The sequence below is a fragment of the Sciurus vulgaris genome (assembly GCF_902686455.1).
Source record: "Sciurus vulgaris genome assembly, chromosome: 5".
Classification (NCBI taxonomy): domain Eukaryota; kingdom Metazoa; phylum Chordata; class Mammalia; order Rodentia; family Sciuridae; genus Sciurus; species Sciurus vulgaris.
This window is the reverse complement of record NC_136465.1, coordinates 51,089,764-51,110,281: the sequence shown is the minus strand read 5'-3', so window position 1 is coordinate 51,110,281 and position 20,518 is coordinate 51,089,764. Positions and strand designations below refer to the sequence as shown.

Genomic DNA, 20,518 nt, shown 5'->3' with positions numbered 1-20,518 from the left:
GTGTGCTACAGCACTGTACAAGATGAGATCTGATCAACTGTGAAGAAGGTGAGACAAAGAAAGGACGGCACTATCAGTTGCATAAGTAAAACCCAAGTCCAAATTCCCACAAACATTCTTCTGTAGCAAGGAGGAAGTGCCTGGTGAGTTCAGGAGAAACAGAGAATGCTCTGGTGTTAAAATACACGAGAACCCTTAGACAAGGGAGGCTGCCAGATACATCCATTATTGCAAACTCCAAGTCCCAAATGAAAAGACACTAGAGGAATAATAAATATGGGAAGCTTCTCACTAACTCGCGTGATGGAGGTTATAAAATGCAGATTTTTTTTTTTCTCTTTTACACAGATCTTCCAACCATAAAAAAAGAAAAGCATGGAACATCCCAAAGTTACCTAGCTTTGTCCTTTTTCTATCACTCTGCATCTTTCTGCAAGAGAGTACGTTAATAAGTCAGGAGTTAGGACCCAGAGATATCTTTTAGACTTACAGGACCTGACAGCTCACTGGAAATCGATGAAGTGCACTTTAGGAAACATCACACTGAAGCGAGATGGTTGGTGACTATTTTAATCTCACTGCAGGTGGTTACTATCCCCTTGGGTTCTCTTTGGACTTTGAACCACTGTGTTTTCTTTTCAAAACCCCCTTTCCAATGGAAATACTCTGTGTTTAAGGAGAAAATTATCTTTCCTAAACAGACATCATGATGCTAACAGATTTTCTGCTGGTGCCTTTGGTCCTCAGCATCACTCCCTCAGGTAAGCTCAAGTTAAACTAAATTAAAACTGTGATTGTAGAATATTTAAGCAAAGGAGGAAAAACTACAGTGTTGCTCATGTTGGAACTGCAAACGGGTACACATCTTTAGAATCATCTTTAGAATGTGGCTCGAATGGGTATTTCTATGAAATCCGAATATTGCTAAAGAAATCATATCTATGAATCCCATAAGATTTGTGTTCTGGTTATTTATTGTGTATTAATCCTTTTGAATCATCATGAGTGTGTAAGGAAGTAATACGAGCAGGGCAAATGTTACTGAATGCACAAACTGCTACTCAGGATTGTTTAAATATTTGCATAGAAATTTGTTATATTGACATTTTTGTGTTATATCAACTAGTAATTACTAGGTCTGTGTGTAGATATTTAATTTTGTCCAGTAGGTCCTATAGACCTATCTATATATTTTAACACTTTTGTGTATATGGGAAAATTTGTATTTTTGTATATCACAATTAAACAAAAAATATATATATATAAAATGTCTATCAATATGTGTATATTATTATGACTGTTATTCAACTGAAGAAAGAGGAATTATTGACAAGGAAAGAGGACAAATAAAAGGTAAGAGAGAAAGAAGAAAGGGAAAGAAAGAATAGAGAGAAATGTAGGAGAAAAGGAAAGAAGGAAATATGGGAAAGTTCAAGAGACAGAGGACATTTGACCAGTCAGTTTTCTGGGTTTTGGAATCATTTCACTTTTTATATAAACTTAAGAATAGAAAACTGTTCTCATTGAGATCAGAAACCATCTAAAGCCAAGAACCAGATGGTGAGGAAAGTGTTGTTTCCATTAGCAATTTGTATATATTTCTCAGTAATAGTTTTGCCATATTTCATTATTGCAATGTTCAGATGAAGAACAGGAGGTAGTAAGATAGATTTGCCCAAGTTCAGAAATAAATCCTAGGCTTAAAAGTCATAGGGCTAAGAGGTATACCTGAACATTATCTTATCTTCAAAAAGTCTGAATTTGCCTATCATAAAAATACCAATCAACTTCAAATACCAACATACCAATCAGCATATAATTAATGTATAAGCATGTGATGTTTTTCTGCCTTAATTTATCAGAGCATTTATTTACTATAAATTGGTTCTTACTATGCTTTTCCTGAAAAAATCATCTCACTGGTTAGCAAGGGTAATTAGCATAAACTTTCTAGGAGCATCTAACTATACATCATCTTCTATAATGATTCCATAAAAAAACTGGAATTGGAGGAGAAACTTCTTCTTGTTCTCCATTGAGAAGGTTGCAAGAGTTTGAAAATAAAACCTGACCTGTATCAGTCTCTCATAGATCTGTAATAAACCTAACACCCTGTAAACAAATCTTACATCTGTGACTATTTCTAGATCCACCGGAGTCTATTTATATTTTCAGATGTGTATCATCTTTCTTAAAGTACTTTAACCTTACTACTCATTATTAAAAAACGATTTTAATCATACAAAACTACATTTTTCAAGTTGTAAGGGGAAAATCCTTCATTTTTATATTTCTAACTTAGGTAAAAAAAAAATTGTGTATATAACTGTGTAACATCTCTTTTGTTGCTGGTTCACATTTTGTGTCTGTTCCCAGAAAGCAGGAACTGTATTTATTCATTCTCTCATCACTTTTATGACTTGCTAATGTCTTTTTATTTACTCAATAAACATTCATTGAGCATCTACTATATCCTAGGAATAGTTCCAGGATGTAGGACTAGAAGAAGGAATAAAAGAAAGTCATTCTAATAAGTTCTCAGGCTGGCAAGAATTCACTAAATATTTACTATTTGATTTCACCCTGAGGGCTCACTCCATGTGTTGACAGAAGAGGCTGCCTGATTTATGGTATTTTTTTTTTTTTTTTTAGACAAAGTGGTAATTAGGGAAGGGAAAATCAAGATATATCGAGAGGTATATCCAAACAAAAATTATCTATCTCTCAATAATAATTGCTGAGGTTTGAAATTCTTCAATTATTTCTTTTCTGACTAAAGAGAAACAATGATATTAATTTCAATAAAACCATAATCATGGGAAGTTTCACCTATTTTCAGTTATTTATTCCTTGATGTGGGTGAGTTGGTCAAAATTTGGCTGAGAGTAGATGTTGGTTTGGTGGTGAAAAGAGGGCAGGGGACACTGAAAGCGTGAAGAAAGGAAAGTTCATCAGGAATAAAGAGACCAGAAGGTCAAACCTTAGGTTCCAAAGGAGAAGTTCTTTGTCTTAAACTGACATTGGGCAGCTCACCCCAATCCCTCATGATCCCACTCACTGGGTTTAAGAGAGAAAGTCCCTTCTAATCCCTTGGTAGCTTCAGTTACCTCCCCTGGATGTTCTTTCTGTTGTGATAAACAGCAGCCATGAGTGAAGGGCTGTTTCCCAATGAATGGCACATCTTAGACTGTGGCTCTCTTTTGTGTCTTCAAAGCAGCAAATAGACGTTAATGGACTACACTCTGTGGCTGCTGCATGGACACAAAGATCCTGAAAGCACAGGACAAGGGAACTGCTGGGGAACCTGGAACTCATCCACTCCCCATTTTTATGGAGAGAGGTCAATGCTTTGCTTAAGATCACATAGCTTGGAATCAGGACCAGAACTCGTGTCTCTAACTCTGAGTCTAGTGCCTCTCAATGTTAAATAAATATTTGCTGGATGCTTGATGTAACAAGTGACGAGCTTGGCAAGGAACTCAGCATACCCAGCCAAAAGCAGCGAGCTCTCCTGGAGCACTTTCCCAGCCTGCCCTCCCTGTGTAGGAAATAAATAGCATTAGGCAAAGAGCTCTCCCTCTCTGTCTCCCTATTGCTTGCACAAGTTCTCTGGCCCTCTCTTCTTCTTGCCCTCTGCCCGTGGAGTTGCCTGTCTGGTCTCAAAGAAAATATTTTGACCAAGAAAAATGAGACAAAGATTAAAAAGGGAGGAGAGGAACGGGAAGGGAAGAATAGGGATTGATGGGAGCAACAAAATTCTTTATTAAAAGAGATGGTGAAAAACTCTATTATGGAGCAAACACCATCTTAAGATGCTGCATTGGACCAAGTGTGTGTTGAGGGGCAAGGTGGTGAAAAACAGGACCCAAAGCAAGGACATGTGGGGAGACCATGGTTTAACTTGAAGCAGGAACACTCCCTCCTTGTAAACATTGTATATCCACCTCCAAGGAAAGGGACCACAGAATGGCAATCCCACCCACCAAAGAGGCCCCCAGGAAAAGTACTGTGTGTCAGCTATCAACTACGGCAAAAGGAGATTTGAGTAGAATTATAAAAACACCATCACCAATGCCGTGTCTTCCTAAGGCCAAACAAGTGCTATCTGTGACTTGGTTTTAGAATATCACTCTTCCTGATAGTTGGCTTTAAACAATAGTGTGTTGATCAGCTTTCTGCCACTATTACAAAATGCCTGAAATAATAAACTTGTAAAGATAAAACGTTTATTTTGGCTCATAATTCTGAAGGTTCCACTCATGATAGACTGGCCCTGTTACTTGGGCCCATGTTCAGACAGCACATCACAGCAGGAATATGTGATAGAGGGAAACCCCTTACATTATGCGCCAGGGAACAAAAGGGAAAAGGAAGGAACTAGAATTCCACACCTGCTTCAAAGGCATGCCCCTATGACCTAAAACCCCTTCATGTCTTAAAAGTTCTCCACCTCCCCAATAGTACCACTTTGAGGACCAAATCATTAACATATGGAACTTTGGGGAAAACTATCCAAACTATTGCAAACAGTAAAACATCTTGGAAAATATAATGCAAATGACATAACAAACAAAAAAAAATAGCAGTACATGTTCATAGACTTCAACATGGAATATTCTTGAAAAAAATTCTTGAAATAACTTTTATGTGGTAATGAGACCATAGTGGGGGTAACAGTCAGTCATTTGTTCCCCTCAACCTTCAAAAAAATATGAGCAGGTAGAACTATTATTGACCTTGTAGTAAGAAGACCACACCTGCCACTCATTAGTGGGATGACCTTGGGTATGTCCCTTTACCTCTAAGAACCACAGTATTTCCATCTATAAAATGAGAAGCTTGGATAACTGTAAAGGTCCTTTCCAGTTTCTTAATTTCTTTATTGTTTCACTTTTCCTTCTCTTCACTGATGCTGAAATTGGGAAATCCAATCTTCCCCAAAAGATACATCCATGGTAGGGGTCACACTTCTTCTACAAACAGTTTTTGGTTTATGAATAGATCACTGAGATACATTTTAGAACATTGGTCTTATCCAGTTGATTTAAAATAAGTCAATTTGCAAAAATTTAATCAACACAACTTGTCAAGAATTCGTTTAGGGGCTGGGGATATAGCTCAGTTGGTAGAGTGCTTGCCTTGCAAGCACAAGGCCCTGGGTTCGATCCCCAGCACCCAAATAAAAAAAAAAAAAAAAAAAGAATTCATTTAATCCTTAAAACAATGACCATTTTCCTGGAAATCCTGAGCACATCTGTGATCAGGGAACCAGGATCACTGCCTCCAACCCCCATGTCACAGAATACTTCCTTCCTGACCTTAGTTGATTTGTTTATTCATTTGTTCATTCATGAAACATCATCAAATATTTGCTGAGGCCTTGGTTTCAAAGAATTAACTGTGAGAAGCCCTTGCCCTTCCTCATAATGTTCTGTTTTACAAAAAAGACAAACCATAAACATGTCTAGGCCTACGTTCTATGTCTACTGCAGCTATTCTGAAAAGATTCAGAAATTTTGAAGACACCAGGGAGAAAGCATTCAAATCTGTGTGTGTGGGAGTTGGGCTGTTGTTTTGGTCAGAGTAGATTTATCTCAGTCAGCTATTAATGGTTGTATTTGAATATTAAGTGTTAATTCAGGAATGTTTGGAGATGAAATTATTAGATTTTGAGAGCTCTAGCCTCATTAGTCCATCCTAGTTTGAATGGTCCAGGTGGTAATTGTGGGCACGTAGTGCATGTCTGGAGGAGGTGAATCACTGGGGCATATTCTGGAAGGGTTCATCTTTCCTAAAGCCCTTTCCCTCCTCTACCTCACTAGATCCTGGCCACCATGAGGTGAGCTGCTTTTTTGTACTGCACCCTTCAGCTGTGATGTTCTGCATCATCTTAGGCCCAGAGTAATGGACTTGACCCACTGTGGACTGGTCCTTAGAAAGCATGAACCCAATTAAACTTTTCCTCCTTTAAGTTGTTCTTGTCAGGTATTTTGATCACAGAGATGAAAAGATGACTAACATATCAGCCTAGGTTTCCATAAAAGAATACCATTAACTGACTGGCTTAATAGTAGACTTTTATTTCTCACAGTTCTGGAAGTTGGAAGTTCATGGCCAAGGTGCTAACAAGATCAGTTTCTGGTGAAGGCCTCTTTTTAGCCTGATGGCTGAGTTCTTGCTAGGTCTCACATGGCCTTTCCTCTGTATCTCTTTAGAGATTCCTTCTCCAACCTACAGTCACATGACAGGAAGGGGTTTCAGCATATGATTTTGCAGGAGACACAAATACTTATTCCTAAAAATCAGTATAGATTTATGTGCTTCTCACATAAATCAGATGGAAGCTTCACCCTCTGACATGGGTAACATGGAAGGAAATGTAAGCAGAAACACTGATTTTATTCCAGATTCCAGTTTTTAAAAAAAAAGAGCAGGACCTAAATGTCTTCATCAGGGTTATAGCTGTGGGATGGCAAATGTGGGGATGTCAAGATCATGATTTTAGATTTTCCCTCCAACACACAACTCCACCTTCCTTCAAGATGACTGTGCAATTTTCCTGCCAAGAAAGGAAGTTCTTGGATCCTTGCTCATCTCCAATGCCCCAAATTCTTGGGGCTCAGGGTGGTCTTAGCTAAGAAACCTGTGGAATATGTTTATTCAGTAGTTCACAGTATCTCTGGAGTGTCTCCATCTGTTATAAGGTGATGTCCTTAGTAAATGGTATTAATTGGGCTAAAGTGGGATGCAGGGACTCTCAAGGAAGTCTAGTATTTGGGGACCCCAGGAGCCACTCAAGTGGTACCTGAGTCTGGGCAGCATTCAGATACATATGGCAGTGGACACAGTGATTTTATCAAATAGGGAACTGTTTTTTCTCATATGCCAAGAAATATGGAGATAGAAAATCCTGAACTATCAGAGATGAAGCCTCTGTTTGACTTTCTAATCTGCCATCCTGCATGTGTCACTTTAATCGAACTTGCAATATCCTTGGATATCAAATCTTTAGGCATCATGTCTCATTTTCTGAGAGGAAGAAAGAGGGGCACATCAAGTTGAGTCCAACCTCTTTAACACTCTTCCCTGTAAACCCCACACAATGGCTTCCATTTGAATCTTAATTGACCACATGTGATCCATAGGCCATTCCTACCTGCAAGGGATGCTGGGAGATGAACATTTAAGCTGGCACCATGCAACCCTGATTAAATTCAGCATCTGTTACCAAGGGAAAAGGAAGAATGGCTATTAGGTGGGAGCAAGCAGGGTCTGCCACAGTGCAACTAGTTAGAATGTGTCCCCTGAAGTTCATGTGTTAGAAACTTGATTCCCAATGTAGCAGTGTGTTTGGAGGTGGAGCCTAATGGGAGGCATTTGGATCATGCAGCACCTTCATGAATGAATTAGTATCAATATTGAGGGGTTCCTTACAAAAGAACAAGTTTGGTCCCTTTGATACTGCTGGTTATCAAAGTCCTGCTTCCTCAGGTGTTGAAGTACAACACCAGGGAAGCACACTGAGGCAAGCATAGAGTAGAAAGTAAGAAGCTTTTTTAAAGGATAGTAAAACAGACTTCTCCTGGGTAGAAGAAGGGAACCCAAAGGTGGAATCCATGGGATAAGGAAGTCCTGTCCCTTTTATACATCTAAAATTTCCTTTGTTCTCCTGTATTCTTCTCCGAATCTTGTTCATTTCCCCCCATCCTGCATAGTGATTGGGAGATGTTGGTAGAATGGCCAGGGGGTGAGCAGGTGGGCTGGAAGGGCCAAGGTGGAGTGCTAGGCAGGAAGGGAGCGGCAGCCCAATGGGCTCTTTGCTCAGGAACTGCTTTATTAACAACCTTGTTGGTGGGAGGGTATCCAAGGGCTCTGGAGACATGAACATTCCAATCTCCCAGGGCTGGTTTCCAACTTCCAAGACTCAGATTGGCCTCCATTTTCTCAATTCAATCCAATCACCTATTTACACTAATTGCCTGTCTTTAATTCTGATTTTACCTTCTTGTTCTCTTTTTGTGTCTCTCTGTCTCTCTGTCTCTCTCTCTCTCTCTCTCCCTTCTCTCTCCCTCCCTCCCCCACCCCATTGTCTTTCCATTCTTGGATGATGCAGCCTGAAGGCTCTTGCCATATACTGGCCCTTTGATCTTAGGTTTTCCAGCTTTCAGAACTGTTAACCTATAAATTTCTGTCCATTATAAACGACCCAGTCTCTGGCAGTCTGTTATAGCAGTTCAAAACAGACTAAGACAAGTGTCTTTCAAAAGATGTTCTCTACCTTCAAGCAAGGGGGCTGCCTGTTGCAGGGTAAAGCCCAGAGAAGGAGGGCAGCTGTGTCCTTCCTGCTCCTCTCTTCTCCTCAGCAATTCAACTCTAGCCCTAACTCTCCAAATACCACCCAGCAAAACAAAAGCCAAGAAGCTAACTGCATTGCTCAAGTATCTGTTCACTCAATAACAATTTTCTCAGCAACCACTATGTGCCCAGTTATTGTTCTAGGAGCTGGGGAGAGAGTGGTGTGCAAAAGAAGTCCCTACATTCTGGAGCTGACATTATGTAGTGTGACAGATAAAATCCAAGTAAACATGCAGCAGGATTATGTGCTCTGATGGAAGATAAATTATCATCAGGGGAGAGAATGGGAGGGATTTTTAGATAGCATAACCTGGAAGGACCTCGGTAAGGAAGTAATTTGAGCAAAGACTAGACAAAGAGAAAGAAGGACCACGAGGCTGTCTAAGGAAGAGCCTTCCCAGAGCCAAGCATCCAGGCATGTTCTGAAATGAGGACACAGGCCTGAGGGGACTGGGGAGCAGGGATGAGGGCAGAGTGGAAGAAGGTAAAGAGTACCTAGCCAGGGCCACAGCACGTGGGAGACCATGGTAAGGACTTGAGATGTTTCTCCCAAATTTGATGGGAAACTATTTGGAGGGCTTACCAGGGAATGAACATAATCCTCTTCTGTTTTTAAAAGCTCACTCTAGTTGCTGTGAAAAATGAACTATCAAGAGAGATAGAGCAGAAACAACTAGGAAACAGCACAGAAATTCAAGAGAAAGACTTGTGTGTGACTAGGGCAATGCCACAGAACATGACAGGGAACAATAAGAGTCAGAAAAGATTTTGAAGTACATTAAAACTGAATGTGGGAAATAGAAAGCAAGAGGAGCCAAGGGCCATGTCAAGAATTTCTGCCTGAGCCAGCCAACACCTCTTCCCTCAGAAAGCTTCAGGGAATTTCCATTCCTCCCCTCTTCTCACAGTTCCAGGAAGATTTTAGGGCCTTCAGTGATTGATGTGCTGGCAGCTGCCCAGCTATCCTGCTCCTTAATGCAGCCCTGGTTACCAATAAGAGTTCAAGTATAGGAGTTTGAAGAGGGTGTTTTATATAAATAAACACACCTCTCCTGTTTGCATTTCAATATGCTTTCTTGAGTGAAAGAGACAAGGATCTGGGAACAGCTAGAGTAGGCAGCCCACCCATCTTCTCTCTGCCTGCATCAACCCTGTGGAGCATGCAAGGTTGCACCTAGAATTGTTCCTCTTAGCACAGTGCTTGTGGATGCCCCCTGCACCCAGGGAATATGCGCTCCTTTGCTTTTCATCCAACTGACAATCTCTGAATTTTTCTTGGGTAAATTTGGTGGGGAGCTGGGGTGTGTCTTGCATGCCATCATGGCCCATCACATGTGTCTCTCACTGGAAAAAAGTCGTTTTCTTTGGTAAAGCATATGGTACAGAATGAGTTGCTTTAGGATATTTAACAGGTGTTGACTATACAAGGAGGCAATATTTACAAAACAAGAACCAGCTGCATCCTTGTTTTAAATCTGCTAGCACAGCATTGAAAAGAAACAAAACTCACCTCCAGACTGTACTCTTAAGACATTTCTTCTACTTGAGAGTTAAAATCTGAAATCAGGATGTTTCTTAGGCTCTCACATCATTGGGGGCTGAGGACAAGCATCAGAACCTAATGCTAATCAAGGAGGAATTTCACAATGAAAGGCTTCCTGAGGAAAAAAGCAAGAAAACAGGGAGAGTCCCAAGGCAAGGTATCCAATGAAAATGTGCAAATATATGGGAAAGGGCCCTGATGGACCTGCTTCACTGCTTCATTCATTCCATGTGTATCAGATGGGTACCCGCTGTGGGCCAGGCACTGTTCTAGACGCTGGGTAAACATTATTGAATATAGGGAAACCGTGCCAGCCATCATGGAGCTCAAGGGGAAGACACTGACAACATACATACACAAATGATCACATAGACATATACACATACAACATACACACAAGGACAGCATACATAAACAAATTGTGATAAGGGATATGAAGGGAAAAAAAAAAGTTGTTCACTCCAGCATGGGAAAATCTATTAGAGAGTTCAGCTCTGGGTGAAATAGAGGTTCTGGTTTCAGCTGTGTGTATTTGGAGGGAGGTAGGGGTGGACATGGGGAAATAGGTTTAGAAAAGCCTTGCTTGCTTGAAGCTGCCTCTATGGAATCAGGCTGCTTAGAAACAAATGAAGGTTAGGGTTAAACCAGTCATTCTGCCTCTGAGGTTAATTCAGTTTCCTTCACAATTCTTACAGCTGCTGTAGGATTCAGGTCTATAGCTGAAAATGAAGATGCCCTCCTCAGACATTTATTCCAAGGTTACCAGAAATGGGTTCGCCCTGTCTTAAATTCTAATGACACCATAAAAGTATACTTTGGATTGAAAATATCTCAGCTTGTAGATGTGGTGAGTAATTCTCGGCACTAGGCTAAAAAAAAAAAAAACAAAAAAAAATGCAATCCTTATAACCTGTTTGTGAGTCTAAGAATCTTTTCTTTCCCTTGTCTGATATTTCAATTTTAAAAATAATTTATGATGAAAAAACAATCTGCCCCAAGAAGCCAGTTAAGTGACCTGAAGAAAGAATGTGAAGTCGTCATGGAGTAGATTTTCATTGTGACACTATTGCTGTGGGATTTTTAGGCTATGGGGTGGACATGGTTGTTTGTTCAGTCATTGCCCCGGCAGGGTAGGAAGCTGGGCACAAGGGAAGGTGGAAGCCAGGGCTGATTCTGTGGGATCCCGACTCCTCTTGATTGTGCTCTTGGATGGCAGGTGCCTGTTCCTGCAGGGTGACAGGGCAGTGGTGACTCCACATGGAGCAAGGACCATTTCTGCTCTCCCTGGGAGACCCCTCACCTTTTCCTAACTCCCTTAACACTCTCTGCTCATTTCATTTCCCTGTTGGCCTCATACTTCTGCCATGATCATGTTTTAGAGAAATGAATGAACATAAACCCCAAAAGCAGCAAAATTGTCCTGTTCTGGTCCCCAAAGCCTCAAAATAATCCTCCCACATGGCCCAAGTTCACCCCTCCCCTACCTCACCCACTAAAGTTGACCTCATTCTTTCTAGAAAATCATGCAGAGTTCATCTCCAGTCTAGTTAATATCTCCTTCTACTTTGTACCATTAAAGTGCCTTCTGTATTATGCAATTTTACATAAATATTGCCACAATAAACTGCTCATTATTTTAATAATTATTTTTCATCTCAAGCAAAATATGCCTAATATGTTAGGATTCCATGTCATTTAACTGTTCTTAAATGGAGAATCTTTTGAACACTTCCAAGGTAAGGCTCGGAGAGTTCTTTCTTTTTCTTTTTTCTTTCCTTCCTTCTTTTCTTTTCTTTTTTTTTTTTTTTTTTTTGTTCTTATTTTGTTTATTGATACATTATAATTATACATAATAGTGGGATTAATTATGCCATATTCATAATGTACATAATATAATTTGATTACTCTTGGAAAGTTCTTTCTAATGAAAAGTCAAACATACGAATTTCCTTCCATTTAAATTCACAGTATCTTTATGTCATTCTTTTAGGATGAAAAGAATCAGCTGATGACAACAAATGTGTGGCTTAAACAGGTAAGTTCAATCCAAGGAGTATATCTGCCAATCCAGTCACTGAAATTCTTTTCTATTTAGACAGGCTTCCATCTGAAAAAAAATTATTTTAAAAAGCATATCGAATTCCTCAGGGAGAGATTTGAGAATGGTTGAGAAAGGTCTATTCTCTTTACTTCCTTCTGTGAGCATTGGTGAGCAGCCTGCAAGACCCTAGGAAGACATCTTTCTCTGGTGTTAACTCCTGGGAGCAAAACTGCTCCATGGAGTTTGGGCAGGTGGGTGAGTGACTGACAGTGAGACTTGGATCTTGGTACCTGGAGAAAAAGAAAGAGATTCCCAGGTGAAACTTTACCCTCATTCAGGGTAACTGCTACTGGAGGAGAAAATCAGTGATGTTAAATTCAGCACTGTCTTCTCTGGTCCTCGATGGGAAGAATGTACATCTAATCCTTCTTATTGTTCCCTGGAAAGAACTGACCACAAAATGAGAGAACAACAATTTACGAAGGCTGCCCATTGTAAATTTCTAGAAAAGTGAAGTCCCAAAACAAAATACCGGATGCGTGTTTTCCCAATAAAACTGAAGCTGTATTTTGAGTAATTTTCAGTTTTCTTCTTGAATGATTGTTCAGCCATGGCCTGTTTCCTAAAACCAGGGAATTCTGTTCAAAGGAGTTTGTTCTGGAGTTCTCAGAATTACCTTTCAAAACCCAATTTTGCACTTTATGTGAAAGGAGAAAATACTGACATTCGATTGATAGTAGATGAGAACTTTAGTTTCATTGCTTATTTTTTATTTTTGTTTTGTTCACAATTATTTTTTAATGAACATTCAGATGTTGCCTAATCTGCCCATAGGTTTTAAATATTCCACACAGGGATATCTTAAATATCTTACTTAATTGTAATATACATACATAATACTTTTCATTTGTTTATATTGAAATTAATTAATTACCTAGTCAGGCTTTGTAGATATTGTTCAGTTCTTCCTGCTAATGGTTTATAAGGAATAATGTATAAAAGAAATGGAAAAGGATACTACCTAAGCTTTATTTCTCCCACCCAAAAACATTAATCAGACTTAGAGAATATGCCTTTTACCACTTTCTCTTTCCCCATTCCTTAATTGATAGATATGTGAGCAAGTTGTGAAATTGATCTACATTTTATTTTATTTGCAAATAAAATGAAACATCCAGGAGAAAATACTAAGCTGGGAATGTATACATACATGTATAAATACAATTTAAGCAAACATATCTTGCTATATACCTATCTTATTTCTCAGTGAATTATCCCACTTTTGCAATTTAGAGGCTGCAGAATTTAGAATTATTTGAAGTTGATAAAGACCAAGAAGAAGTTCTATATTTGAATTAGAAGGAGAAAGAAAAACCCACACTTTTAAAGTATAAATTACATTTTAAATGTAAAAGCTTAAGAAGTTAACAAAAACAGAAGGTATTTGACCTCAGCCTCCATGTGACTTTCATACTTTTTTTTTTTTTAAGAAATGAGGGTAAATAAAGATGAAGGATTAAAAAAAAATTAAAAAGGATAGAAAACTGTTCATATAGCTCAGTAGTAAAGCATATGCCCAGTGTATGAGAGACCCTGGGTTCAAACCCCTGCACCACAAATAAGAATAACAATAAAATAAAATTGATTTTTAAAAAAATGCTGTCATTGGTGTTTTTTCACAGATCTCCATTCTGGAGCTGCTAATAATAATACTGAAGATTTACTGAGTGATTAAGTTCTCAAGCACTACGCTGAGTGTGTCATGGGAATGATCTCGTTTAATTCCCACAGCTACTTTGTAAAGTAGGTGTATTACTCTCCCTATTAGGAACTTGAAATGACTTGCCCCAGGTCACACACTGCTCAGGAAAGTCTGGCTTATATCAAGGACTCATTCTCTTACCTTGAACTGGAGGGAATGGACAGAGGTATCCTGCTCTCCTCTCGGGCTCTTCCCCTATAGTCTTTTCTTAATCCTGGTCTTCAAGACTTTTGATTCTTCAGTCTCCAGGACATCTAATGGAGCTGGTATAGAAAGATATTTAAGAGAAAATATTCATTCGATCTTCCATTCGTTCAACAGTATTTAAGAGTGTACAGTATAGTCTTCACTAAGTGCTTGACACTTTGCTAGCAACAAGACATAGGCTGCCTTCAAGGAGAAAACAAAGCATCAGTATGCAAAAAAAATGTTAAGTTAATAATAACAATGACAACTATAATATGATAAACACCAAAAAGAAGTATATAGAAGGTCCTGTTGCAATATAAAAATGATAATGAAGCAGGGAGAAAGCCAAGGAAAATTCCAAAAGGAAAAGATATATAATTTGGGTCTTATAGGAAAAACAGAAGTTCTGCAAACCTAAAAGGTAGAGAAATAGTGAACCCCACATAGTATGCCCAATAACATGACCTTCCAAAGTTATTGCCCCCAAGCAAACCTATTGGAAATTCTATCCAATGATCCCAGAGTACCTCAGTCAAAATGAAGACCTAAGTGCTCAATTTATCCTCTCTCCTCATTTCCCTCCCACTTTCTTTCTTTCTTTCTTTCTTTCTTTCTTTCTTTCTTTCTTTCTTTCTTTCTTTCTTTCTTTCTTTCTTTCTTTCTTTCTTTCTCTCTCTCTCTCTCTCTCTCTCTCTCTCTCTCTCTCTCTCTCTCTCTTTCTTTCTTTCTTTCTTTTCTTTCTACTGGGGATTGAGCCCGGGGTGCTTAACCACTGAGCCAAGTTCCCCAACCTCCTCCCCCTTTTAAAAAATATTTTATTGAGAGACAGAATCTCACTGAGTTGCTTAGGGCCTCGCTAAGTTGGTGAAGCTGGCTTCGAACTCAAGATCCTCCTGCCTCAGCCTCCTGAGCCCCTGGGATTACAGGCTTGTGCCACTGTACTCAACCTAACGGATGCTTTATAATTTGTAGCCACAGAGAATAAAATTCTACATACATGAAACAAAATATGTTCCATGGTAGCATACACAACTGATATGCTAGGGAGTTTTTTGATTTTTGTTTTGTATTTGTTTTTGTACCTATCCTCTCATCTGATTCTCTATTTCCATAGTTCTTCTATGGTGCATTTAGACATTCCTTTTCTATCCTCTCAACCAAAGACCTTTATGAAGCACAAATATAGTGACATCCAGAGAAAGTCTATTTTTATTTTATTGATTGTATTTTGCAAACTTGTTTGTCTTCCTTTTTTGTACTTCCAGAGAGTAACCAAAACCCTATAAACCATAAATATATTATTAATAATGACTACCTGAGAAAGGTCTTAGTGCCCTAGCACCCTCAGATTCTACACCATGTTCAAGGTTAGGAAAACAGCATTGTAAGCACCTTAAGGGAAATGGAAATGAAATCATCTTTTTTTCTAATGACACATGAATAATCACTATGACAATGAATGACAGTTACTCAATGAACTTTCACTGGAGAGCCTACTATGTGCTGATTGTTATGCGCTCTACTTGCATACAAACAGCAGCACAGTAGGTGCATTTACATCAATGTCACCAGAGTGTGGGAAATGCATCCTACTACAAAGCCAGTCACTGTGTTCCAGGACTGGGGGCCAAATTGAGCTGGGACTGCACTGCAGGCCCCAGGTGCTAGTTCCTGTGACTCCACTGGAAAGAATTCAAGTGAAATACGGAGTAGTAAGCCAAAGTTCAATAGAGTGACAATCGAGGGTAATGTACAGCACAGGGACCGTACAGACCACCTCCAGGAGAGGACGCTGTGGTGCTCACAGGGATGGAGTTTTTAAAGAAACTGAGTCCTTTGTTCCAGCCTTGATTTCCCTGTTCCCCCTTATTTAGTTTATTACCCCTTGGACGCCCTCAGCAAGCTTTGTTTGTGAGGGTCTCAATATTCTTGTTGACAAGGTGTTTGTGGCATAATTTCGATAATAAGGAAGGGTTCCAGTAACTTAGTTGCAAGAGATAATGATGATATTTTCCTGAAAACCATAGTGCCCCCTGAGGGGTTATAATTAGCTGTAGCTGGGGGCAGTGGGGGTTTTGATATACCAGACCCCACTTCACTGATATTCATCTGTTTCAGTTAGGTTCCCAGGATTTTAAGTAATAATTCCGTCAAGGTTTTATAACTCCATGCCATTTGGGGAAGGTTAGGCATTTCAGATCTCATTTCCAAATGTTTGCCTGTTTAGATAAGGTTCCCCACTGTTTCAGTTTTACGATTCCTGGATTTTTCACAGCACATAGGCCTGATGTCTGTCCTTCATCATCCTTTCCCTCTATCCACCTGTTCAAGGCTAACTAACAACCAGGTGTATAAGAATTTTTCAGCATGATTATGATCTATGGGACCATCGTCACATTTATAGTCTGTCTTTGACCAAAATGTGGTTATGTGACACATGACTTAATTTGCTTCTTTTTACCTTTTAGTCTTACTATTATAGGAAGAATAATTGGAGGAATTTATTTACAGTAAAAACATCTTATGATTTCAACTTAAATAAAATTTGGTTTTGAATTGTGGTAAGAGTTAGGCATTTATGAATGATACTCCAGGTAATATCTGTCAAAGACAACTTTAAGAGAATATGGACTTGATGTGAATTTGAAATTGCATTTTTCCAAATTAAGAAACCTAGACTTGGAATATTTTTCCTTGTTTTCTCTTACTCATGGATTAACTTTGATATTTTGCTCTAATATACCCTGACTTTCCTGTTTCCTGCAAAAACACAGCTCTCAAAACAGGAATGTCTGCAATATGGAACTGATGTTTGTGAAGGGCTTTGAGAGTCTTAGCTAGAACATGCTACACAAACATGGGATATTATTTCTAATCTTTTAGTGTAAGAAGAGAGAGACAGGAGGTTAATCTCCAGATGCAGCTAGGGTTTCAGAAAAAACAGGGAAGTGACCAGAAATATCCCACAGCTCCTTAGAGCACAAGATAGAAGATTTGGGTTTTGAATCCTTAGCTGGGCACTGCTGGCTACAGCACTCCCTGTACTGTGTACTGTTTTCCACTCACCGTCATTCTGGGTTTTGGGACCCAGCCCATGGTGAGTGCCCAATCTGGTAGAAACTGGGTTGCCCCCCTGTATGGGCATTTTAGGAATGAACTCTGATTCTCCAGGAGGGCTGGTTATGAAAGGACATCATCATTGTGAGGAATGGGTCTCTCAACCCTGCAAGACTGTATAAAGGCTAAAGATTAGTGACTTATCTGAATTGTTTAACTAGCAAAGGTTAATCCAGGTGTGCAACTCAGAGTTTTAAATTCTAATTCAGTGGGCTTTCTCTTTTGAGTACACCAAAGTAAGTAGCATTAACCAAAAGTCCCACCTTACTTCCTTCTCTATACCGGTTAGGAATGCAGCCTGATCCCACTACAGATCTCTTCATACCCTCAAGGATTCAGACATGTCCCTCATTCATTCATTCATTCATTCCTCTACATCAGCCTTCACGTAGGCTATTCCACCTACAACCAACCTTCTGCCTACCCCACACCACCACCTACTGCTATGACTCCTTCTCACCCTTCATGTCTCAGCTGAAATGTCGTCTCATCAGAATCACCTGCCCTATTTACTCTGTCGTTCTGTACCATGCGCCCAATCCATCTGCTCCATAACAACCATCTTAAGGTGCAGGAATTATTTGTTAGTCTACTTGTTTAACTTCTGAGTTAGTCCCAGGCTAGGAGTATATTATAGCAGGTACAGCAGGTGCTCAGTGCTGAGGAAGCTTTGCATATTTGTTAAATAAATGAATTCTGTGAAAACCACGAGTGCCATCCACATTATCCCTGGCCACAGCTGTTAATCCTGCTTTTGGAGGTCAGGTGAGCAAGATGAATCTTTCTGGCTTAGAAATCTCTTCCCCTGGGACCTGCCCCAGTTCCTTTAGAACAATTTGTAAAATTGGTATTTGTTTGCTGCAGTTTGCAACAAAGCAGGAACCTTAGAATTTCAGCCATTCTCCCTCCTGCTTTGCAGGGTAGAACTGGGTGTAGGTGAAGACACGTTGTGCCTTCTATAAAAGGAAGCAAAGTGAATCCAAGAATCCAAGAAGACAATATTTATGTTTCCAAACAGAGGACTATAGGTTGGTCTCTTTAGCTGTGATCAGTAATATTATTTTTTTAAAGCTATAAAAGCACAGCTCTGGTCAGCCTTCCCAAGCTTGGCTGTCTCTGGTGCTCTTGGCCGTGAGCTTGCAATGTGCTGCAGCTTGATATCCACTCAGATTCTTCCCAGGATCAACCGAGAACTTCTTACTTGCAAGTGAAAGGAAAACCTAATCCAAATTAGCAACAGCATAAAGAAAGTTAACTGTCTTTCCCACTTCCAAAGGAAGAGTCTGGTCCACCCAATGCTGCTGGACAAGGTGATTCCCTACAATGAAATCGGGTCGGCTTACTAGAAGGGTAAATGATGCAGAGGTGGCAGAAACAGCACGTGTTCGTTGTAAGGAAATATTTGCAAATGAAATATTTGATAGAGAGCTTTTATCTGGAATGTATAAAGAAGACTAAAAACTCAGTAATAAGAAAATAAACAACCCAAGTAAAAAATAAGCAAAAAATTTGATATTTGATTCTTCACCAAATAAGATACATGAACAGTAAATAAGCACATGAACAGATGCACAATTAGTCATTAGGAAATTACATATTAAAAACTACAAAGAGATACAACTCCCATCCATTCAAATATAGAGAAACCTAATGTGACAATAGCAAGTGCTGGAGAAGAGGGAAACAACTGGATCTCCCATAAATGGCTAATGGGAACAAAAAATAATTCCACCATTCTGGAAAACTCTCTGTATGATGTAAAGTTAAATAGATAGTTACTCTATTGTTACAGAGCTGGGGCCTTCTGAGAAACTGAGGTAGCATGAAGATCCACCCCCCTTCAAACACTAATCCTTTTTTCTTTTTGTGGTACTGTACAGGGGATTGAACTCAAGGAAACTCAGCCACTGAGCTACATCCCCAGCCCTATTTTGTATTTTATACAGAGACAGGGTCTCATTGAGTTGCTTAGTGCCTTGATTTTGCTGAGGCTGACTTTGAACTCGCCATCCTCCTGCCTCAGCCTCCTGAACCACTGGGAGTACAGGCATGTGCCAACAAACCCTAATTCTTGAGATCAAGTCAGAAAGATTTCAGACATGTCACTCAGAGTAACTGGAATGAGTTTATTTAAAGGATAGGAAAAGGGAAAGGGAACACTTTCAAGGAAGAGAGTGGATCCTGTCGGAGAGGAGAGGGATAACATGCCTCTCCTGCATTCCAGTTTTATTGGGGATCCCAGAGAAGTTTCCAGGGAATCCCACCTAGGTCCACCTCTGGACTTTTGACTGACAGCAAGATGACCCACTGCCATGACAACTCTAGGTCACCTTGGCCCATGCTGACTACTTCTAATTGGATTTTAACCATACATTCTTACGGATTTTATGGTTAAGAAGAATTATCCTGATCTCCCTGAGTTTTAGGATCTGGTCTATTGAAAAGGGTCACAAAAGCTTTCCCCTCAGGGTAACTTGGTTCGTCTTATTAATATTATTTGGGGCCTTCATATCTTCTGCAGATAAAAGGTAGTTTGCTGAGGAATGTGACATAGGCTGTTCACTTAGGCCAGGCAGGCTACAGGTTAATTGCTTCTTAGAAAAGAAAGCTGATGGGGGTCAGCACAGTGGGCCCATTTTATGGAATTATTCCCTTAACCTTGTTTTCTCACCATTCTCGTCCATCTGTCCCCTAATACTCTGACCCAGCCATCCTACCCTACTTATCCAAGAAGAACAAGAATTTATCTAACCCCCAAACTGTACTAAACATTAACAATGGCTTTACTTACAGTCATCAAAACCTTGAAAGTATCCAAATATCCCACTCGTGAAGGAATAAAGTGTGGTACATTCATACCATGCAATAGTGCTCACTAATAAAAATGAACAAACTGCTGTCAAGGCAGCAGAGAAATCCAAAAGCACTGCTAAATAGAGGTCAGGATCCACAGGCCGTGTGACTTCATTTATAGGACATGTTGGAAAAGGTAAAATTATGGGAACGGAAAAATCCATGATTGCCAAGGAAATAGAAAAGCCTGAGAGTACCAAGTACACGTGGTAAATAAATAGTCCACGTAAGAACGATTTTACATTCATGCAGGGTTTTTCTTATTTATGCTTTAGATTGTAGCTTTTAAAAGACCTCTATCTTAGATACAATTTTGTTTAGATAGAAAACGTTTCATCTGGAGTTTACAGGCCCATCATTTTGCAGGCGTCATGCATATTTCAGGGCTTTACCACCCAGTGGAGTCATCCATCTGCCCACTCTTGACTTTTTAATGGCAAAGTTGGCATCACAGGGTTCCAGGAAGCATCATACTGGGCACGCCCTTCTAACGCTTGGAAATGTCAGTTAACATTATTCTACATGGTTACTCAACTATCCTCATGAGAGACAATGAAATGGAAGAATTTAATTTTCAGGTCAGATTTCATAAGAGTCTGGATCCAAAATTTTAATATAACTTCACTTCTGCTGTAACTGGGTCATCCATATATCATCC

At 39.6% G+C, this 20,518-nt stretch overlaps 1 protein-coding gene across 3 annotated transcripts in view; it reads left to right on the top strand.

Annotated features, from left to right (window-relative positions):
* Positions 1-357: 357 nt before the first annotated feature.
* The window catches only part of CHRNB3 (cholinergic receptor nicotinic beta 3 subunit), a 29,874-nt gene continuing 9,713 nt past the window's right edge, over positions 358-20,518 (top strand). Inside the window, exons 1-3 of one of the 3 annotated variants that reach the window (XM_079140507.1) lie at positions 9,924-10,055; positions 10,594-10,745; positions 11,889-11,933. In XM_079140507.1, the coding sequence (XP_078996633.1) occupies positions 9,977-10,055; positions 10,594-10,745; positions 11,889-11,933 (276 nt within the window). In that variant the 5' untranslated portion in view covers positions 9,924-9,976. Of the gene's footprint in view, positions 762-9,923; positions 10,056-10,593; positions 10,746-11,888; positions 11,934-13,635; positions 13,743-20,518 lie in introns of those variants that run through there. The other 2 variants (XM_079140508.1, XM_079140509.1) reach the window with 2 other exon arrangements.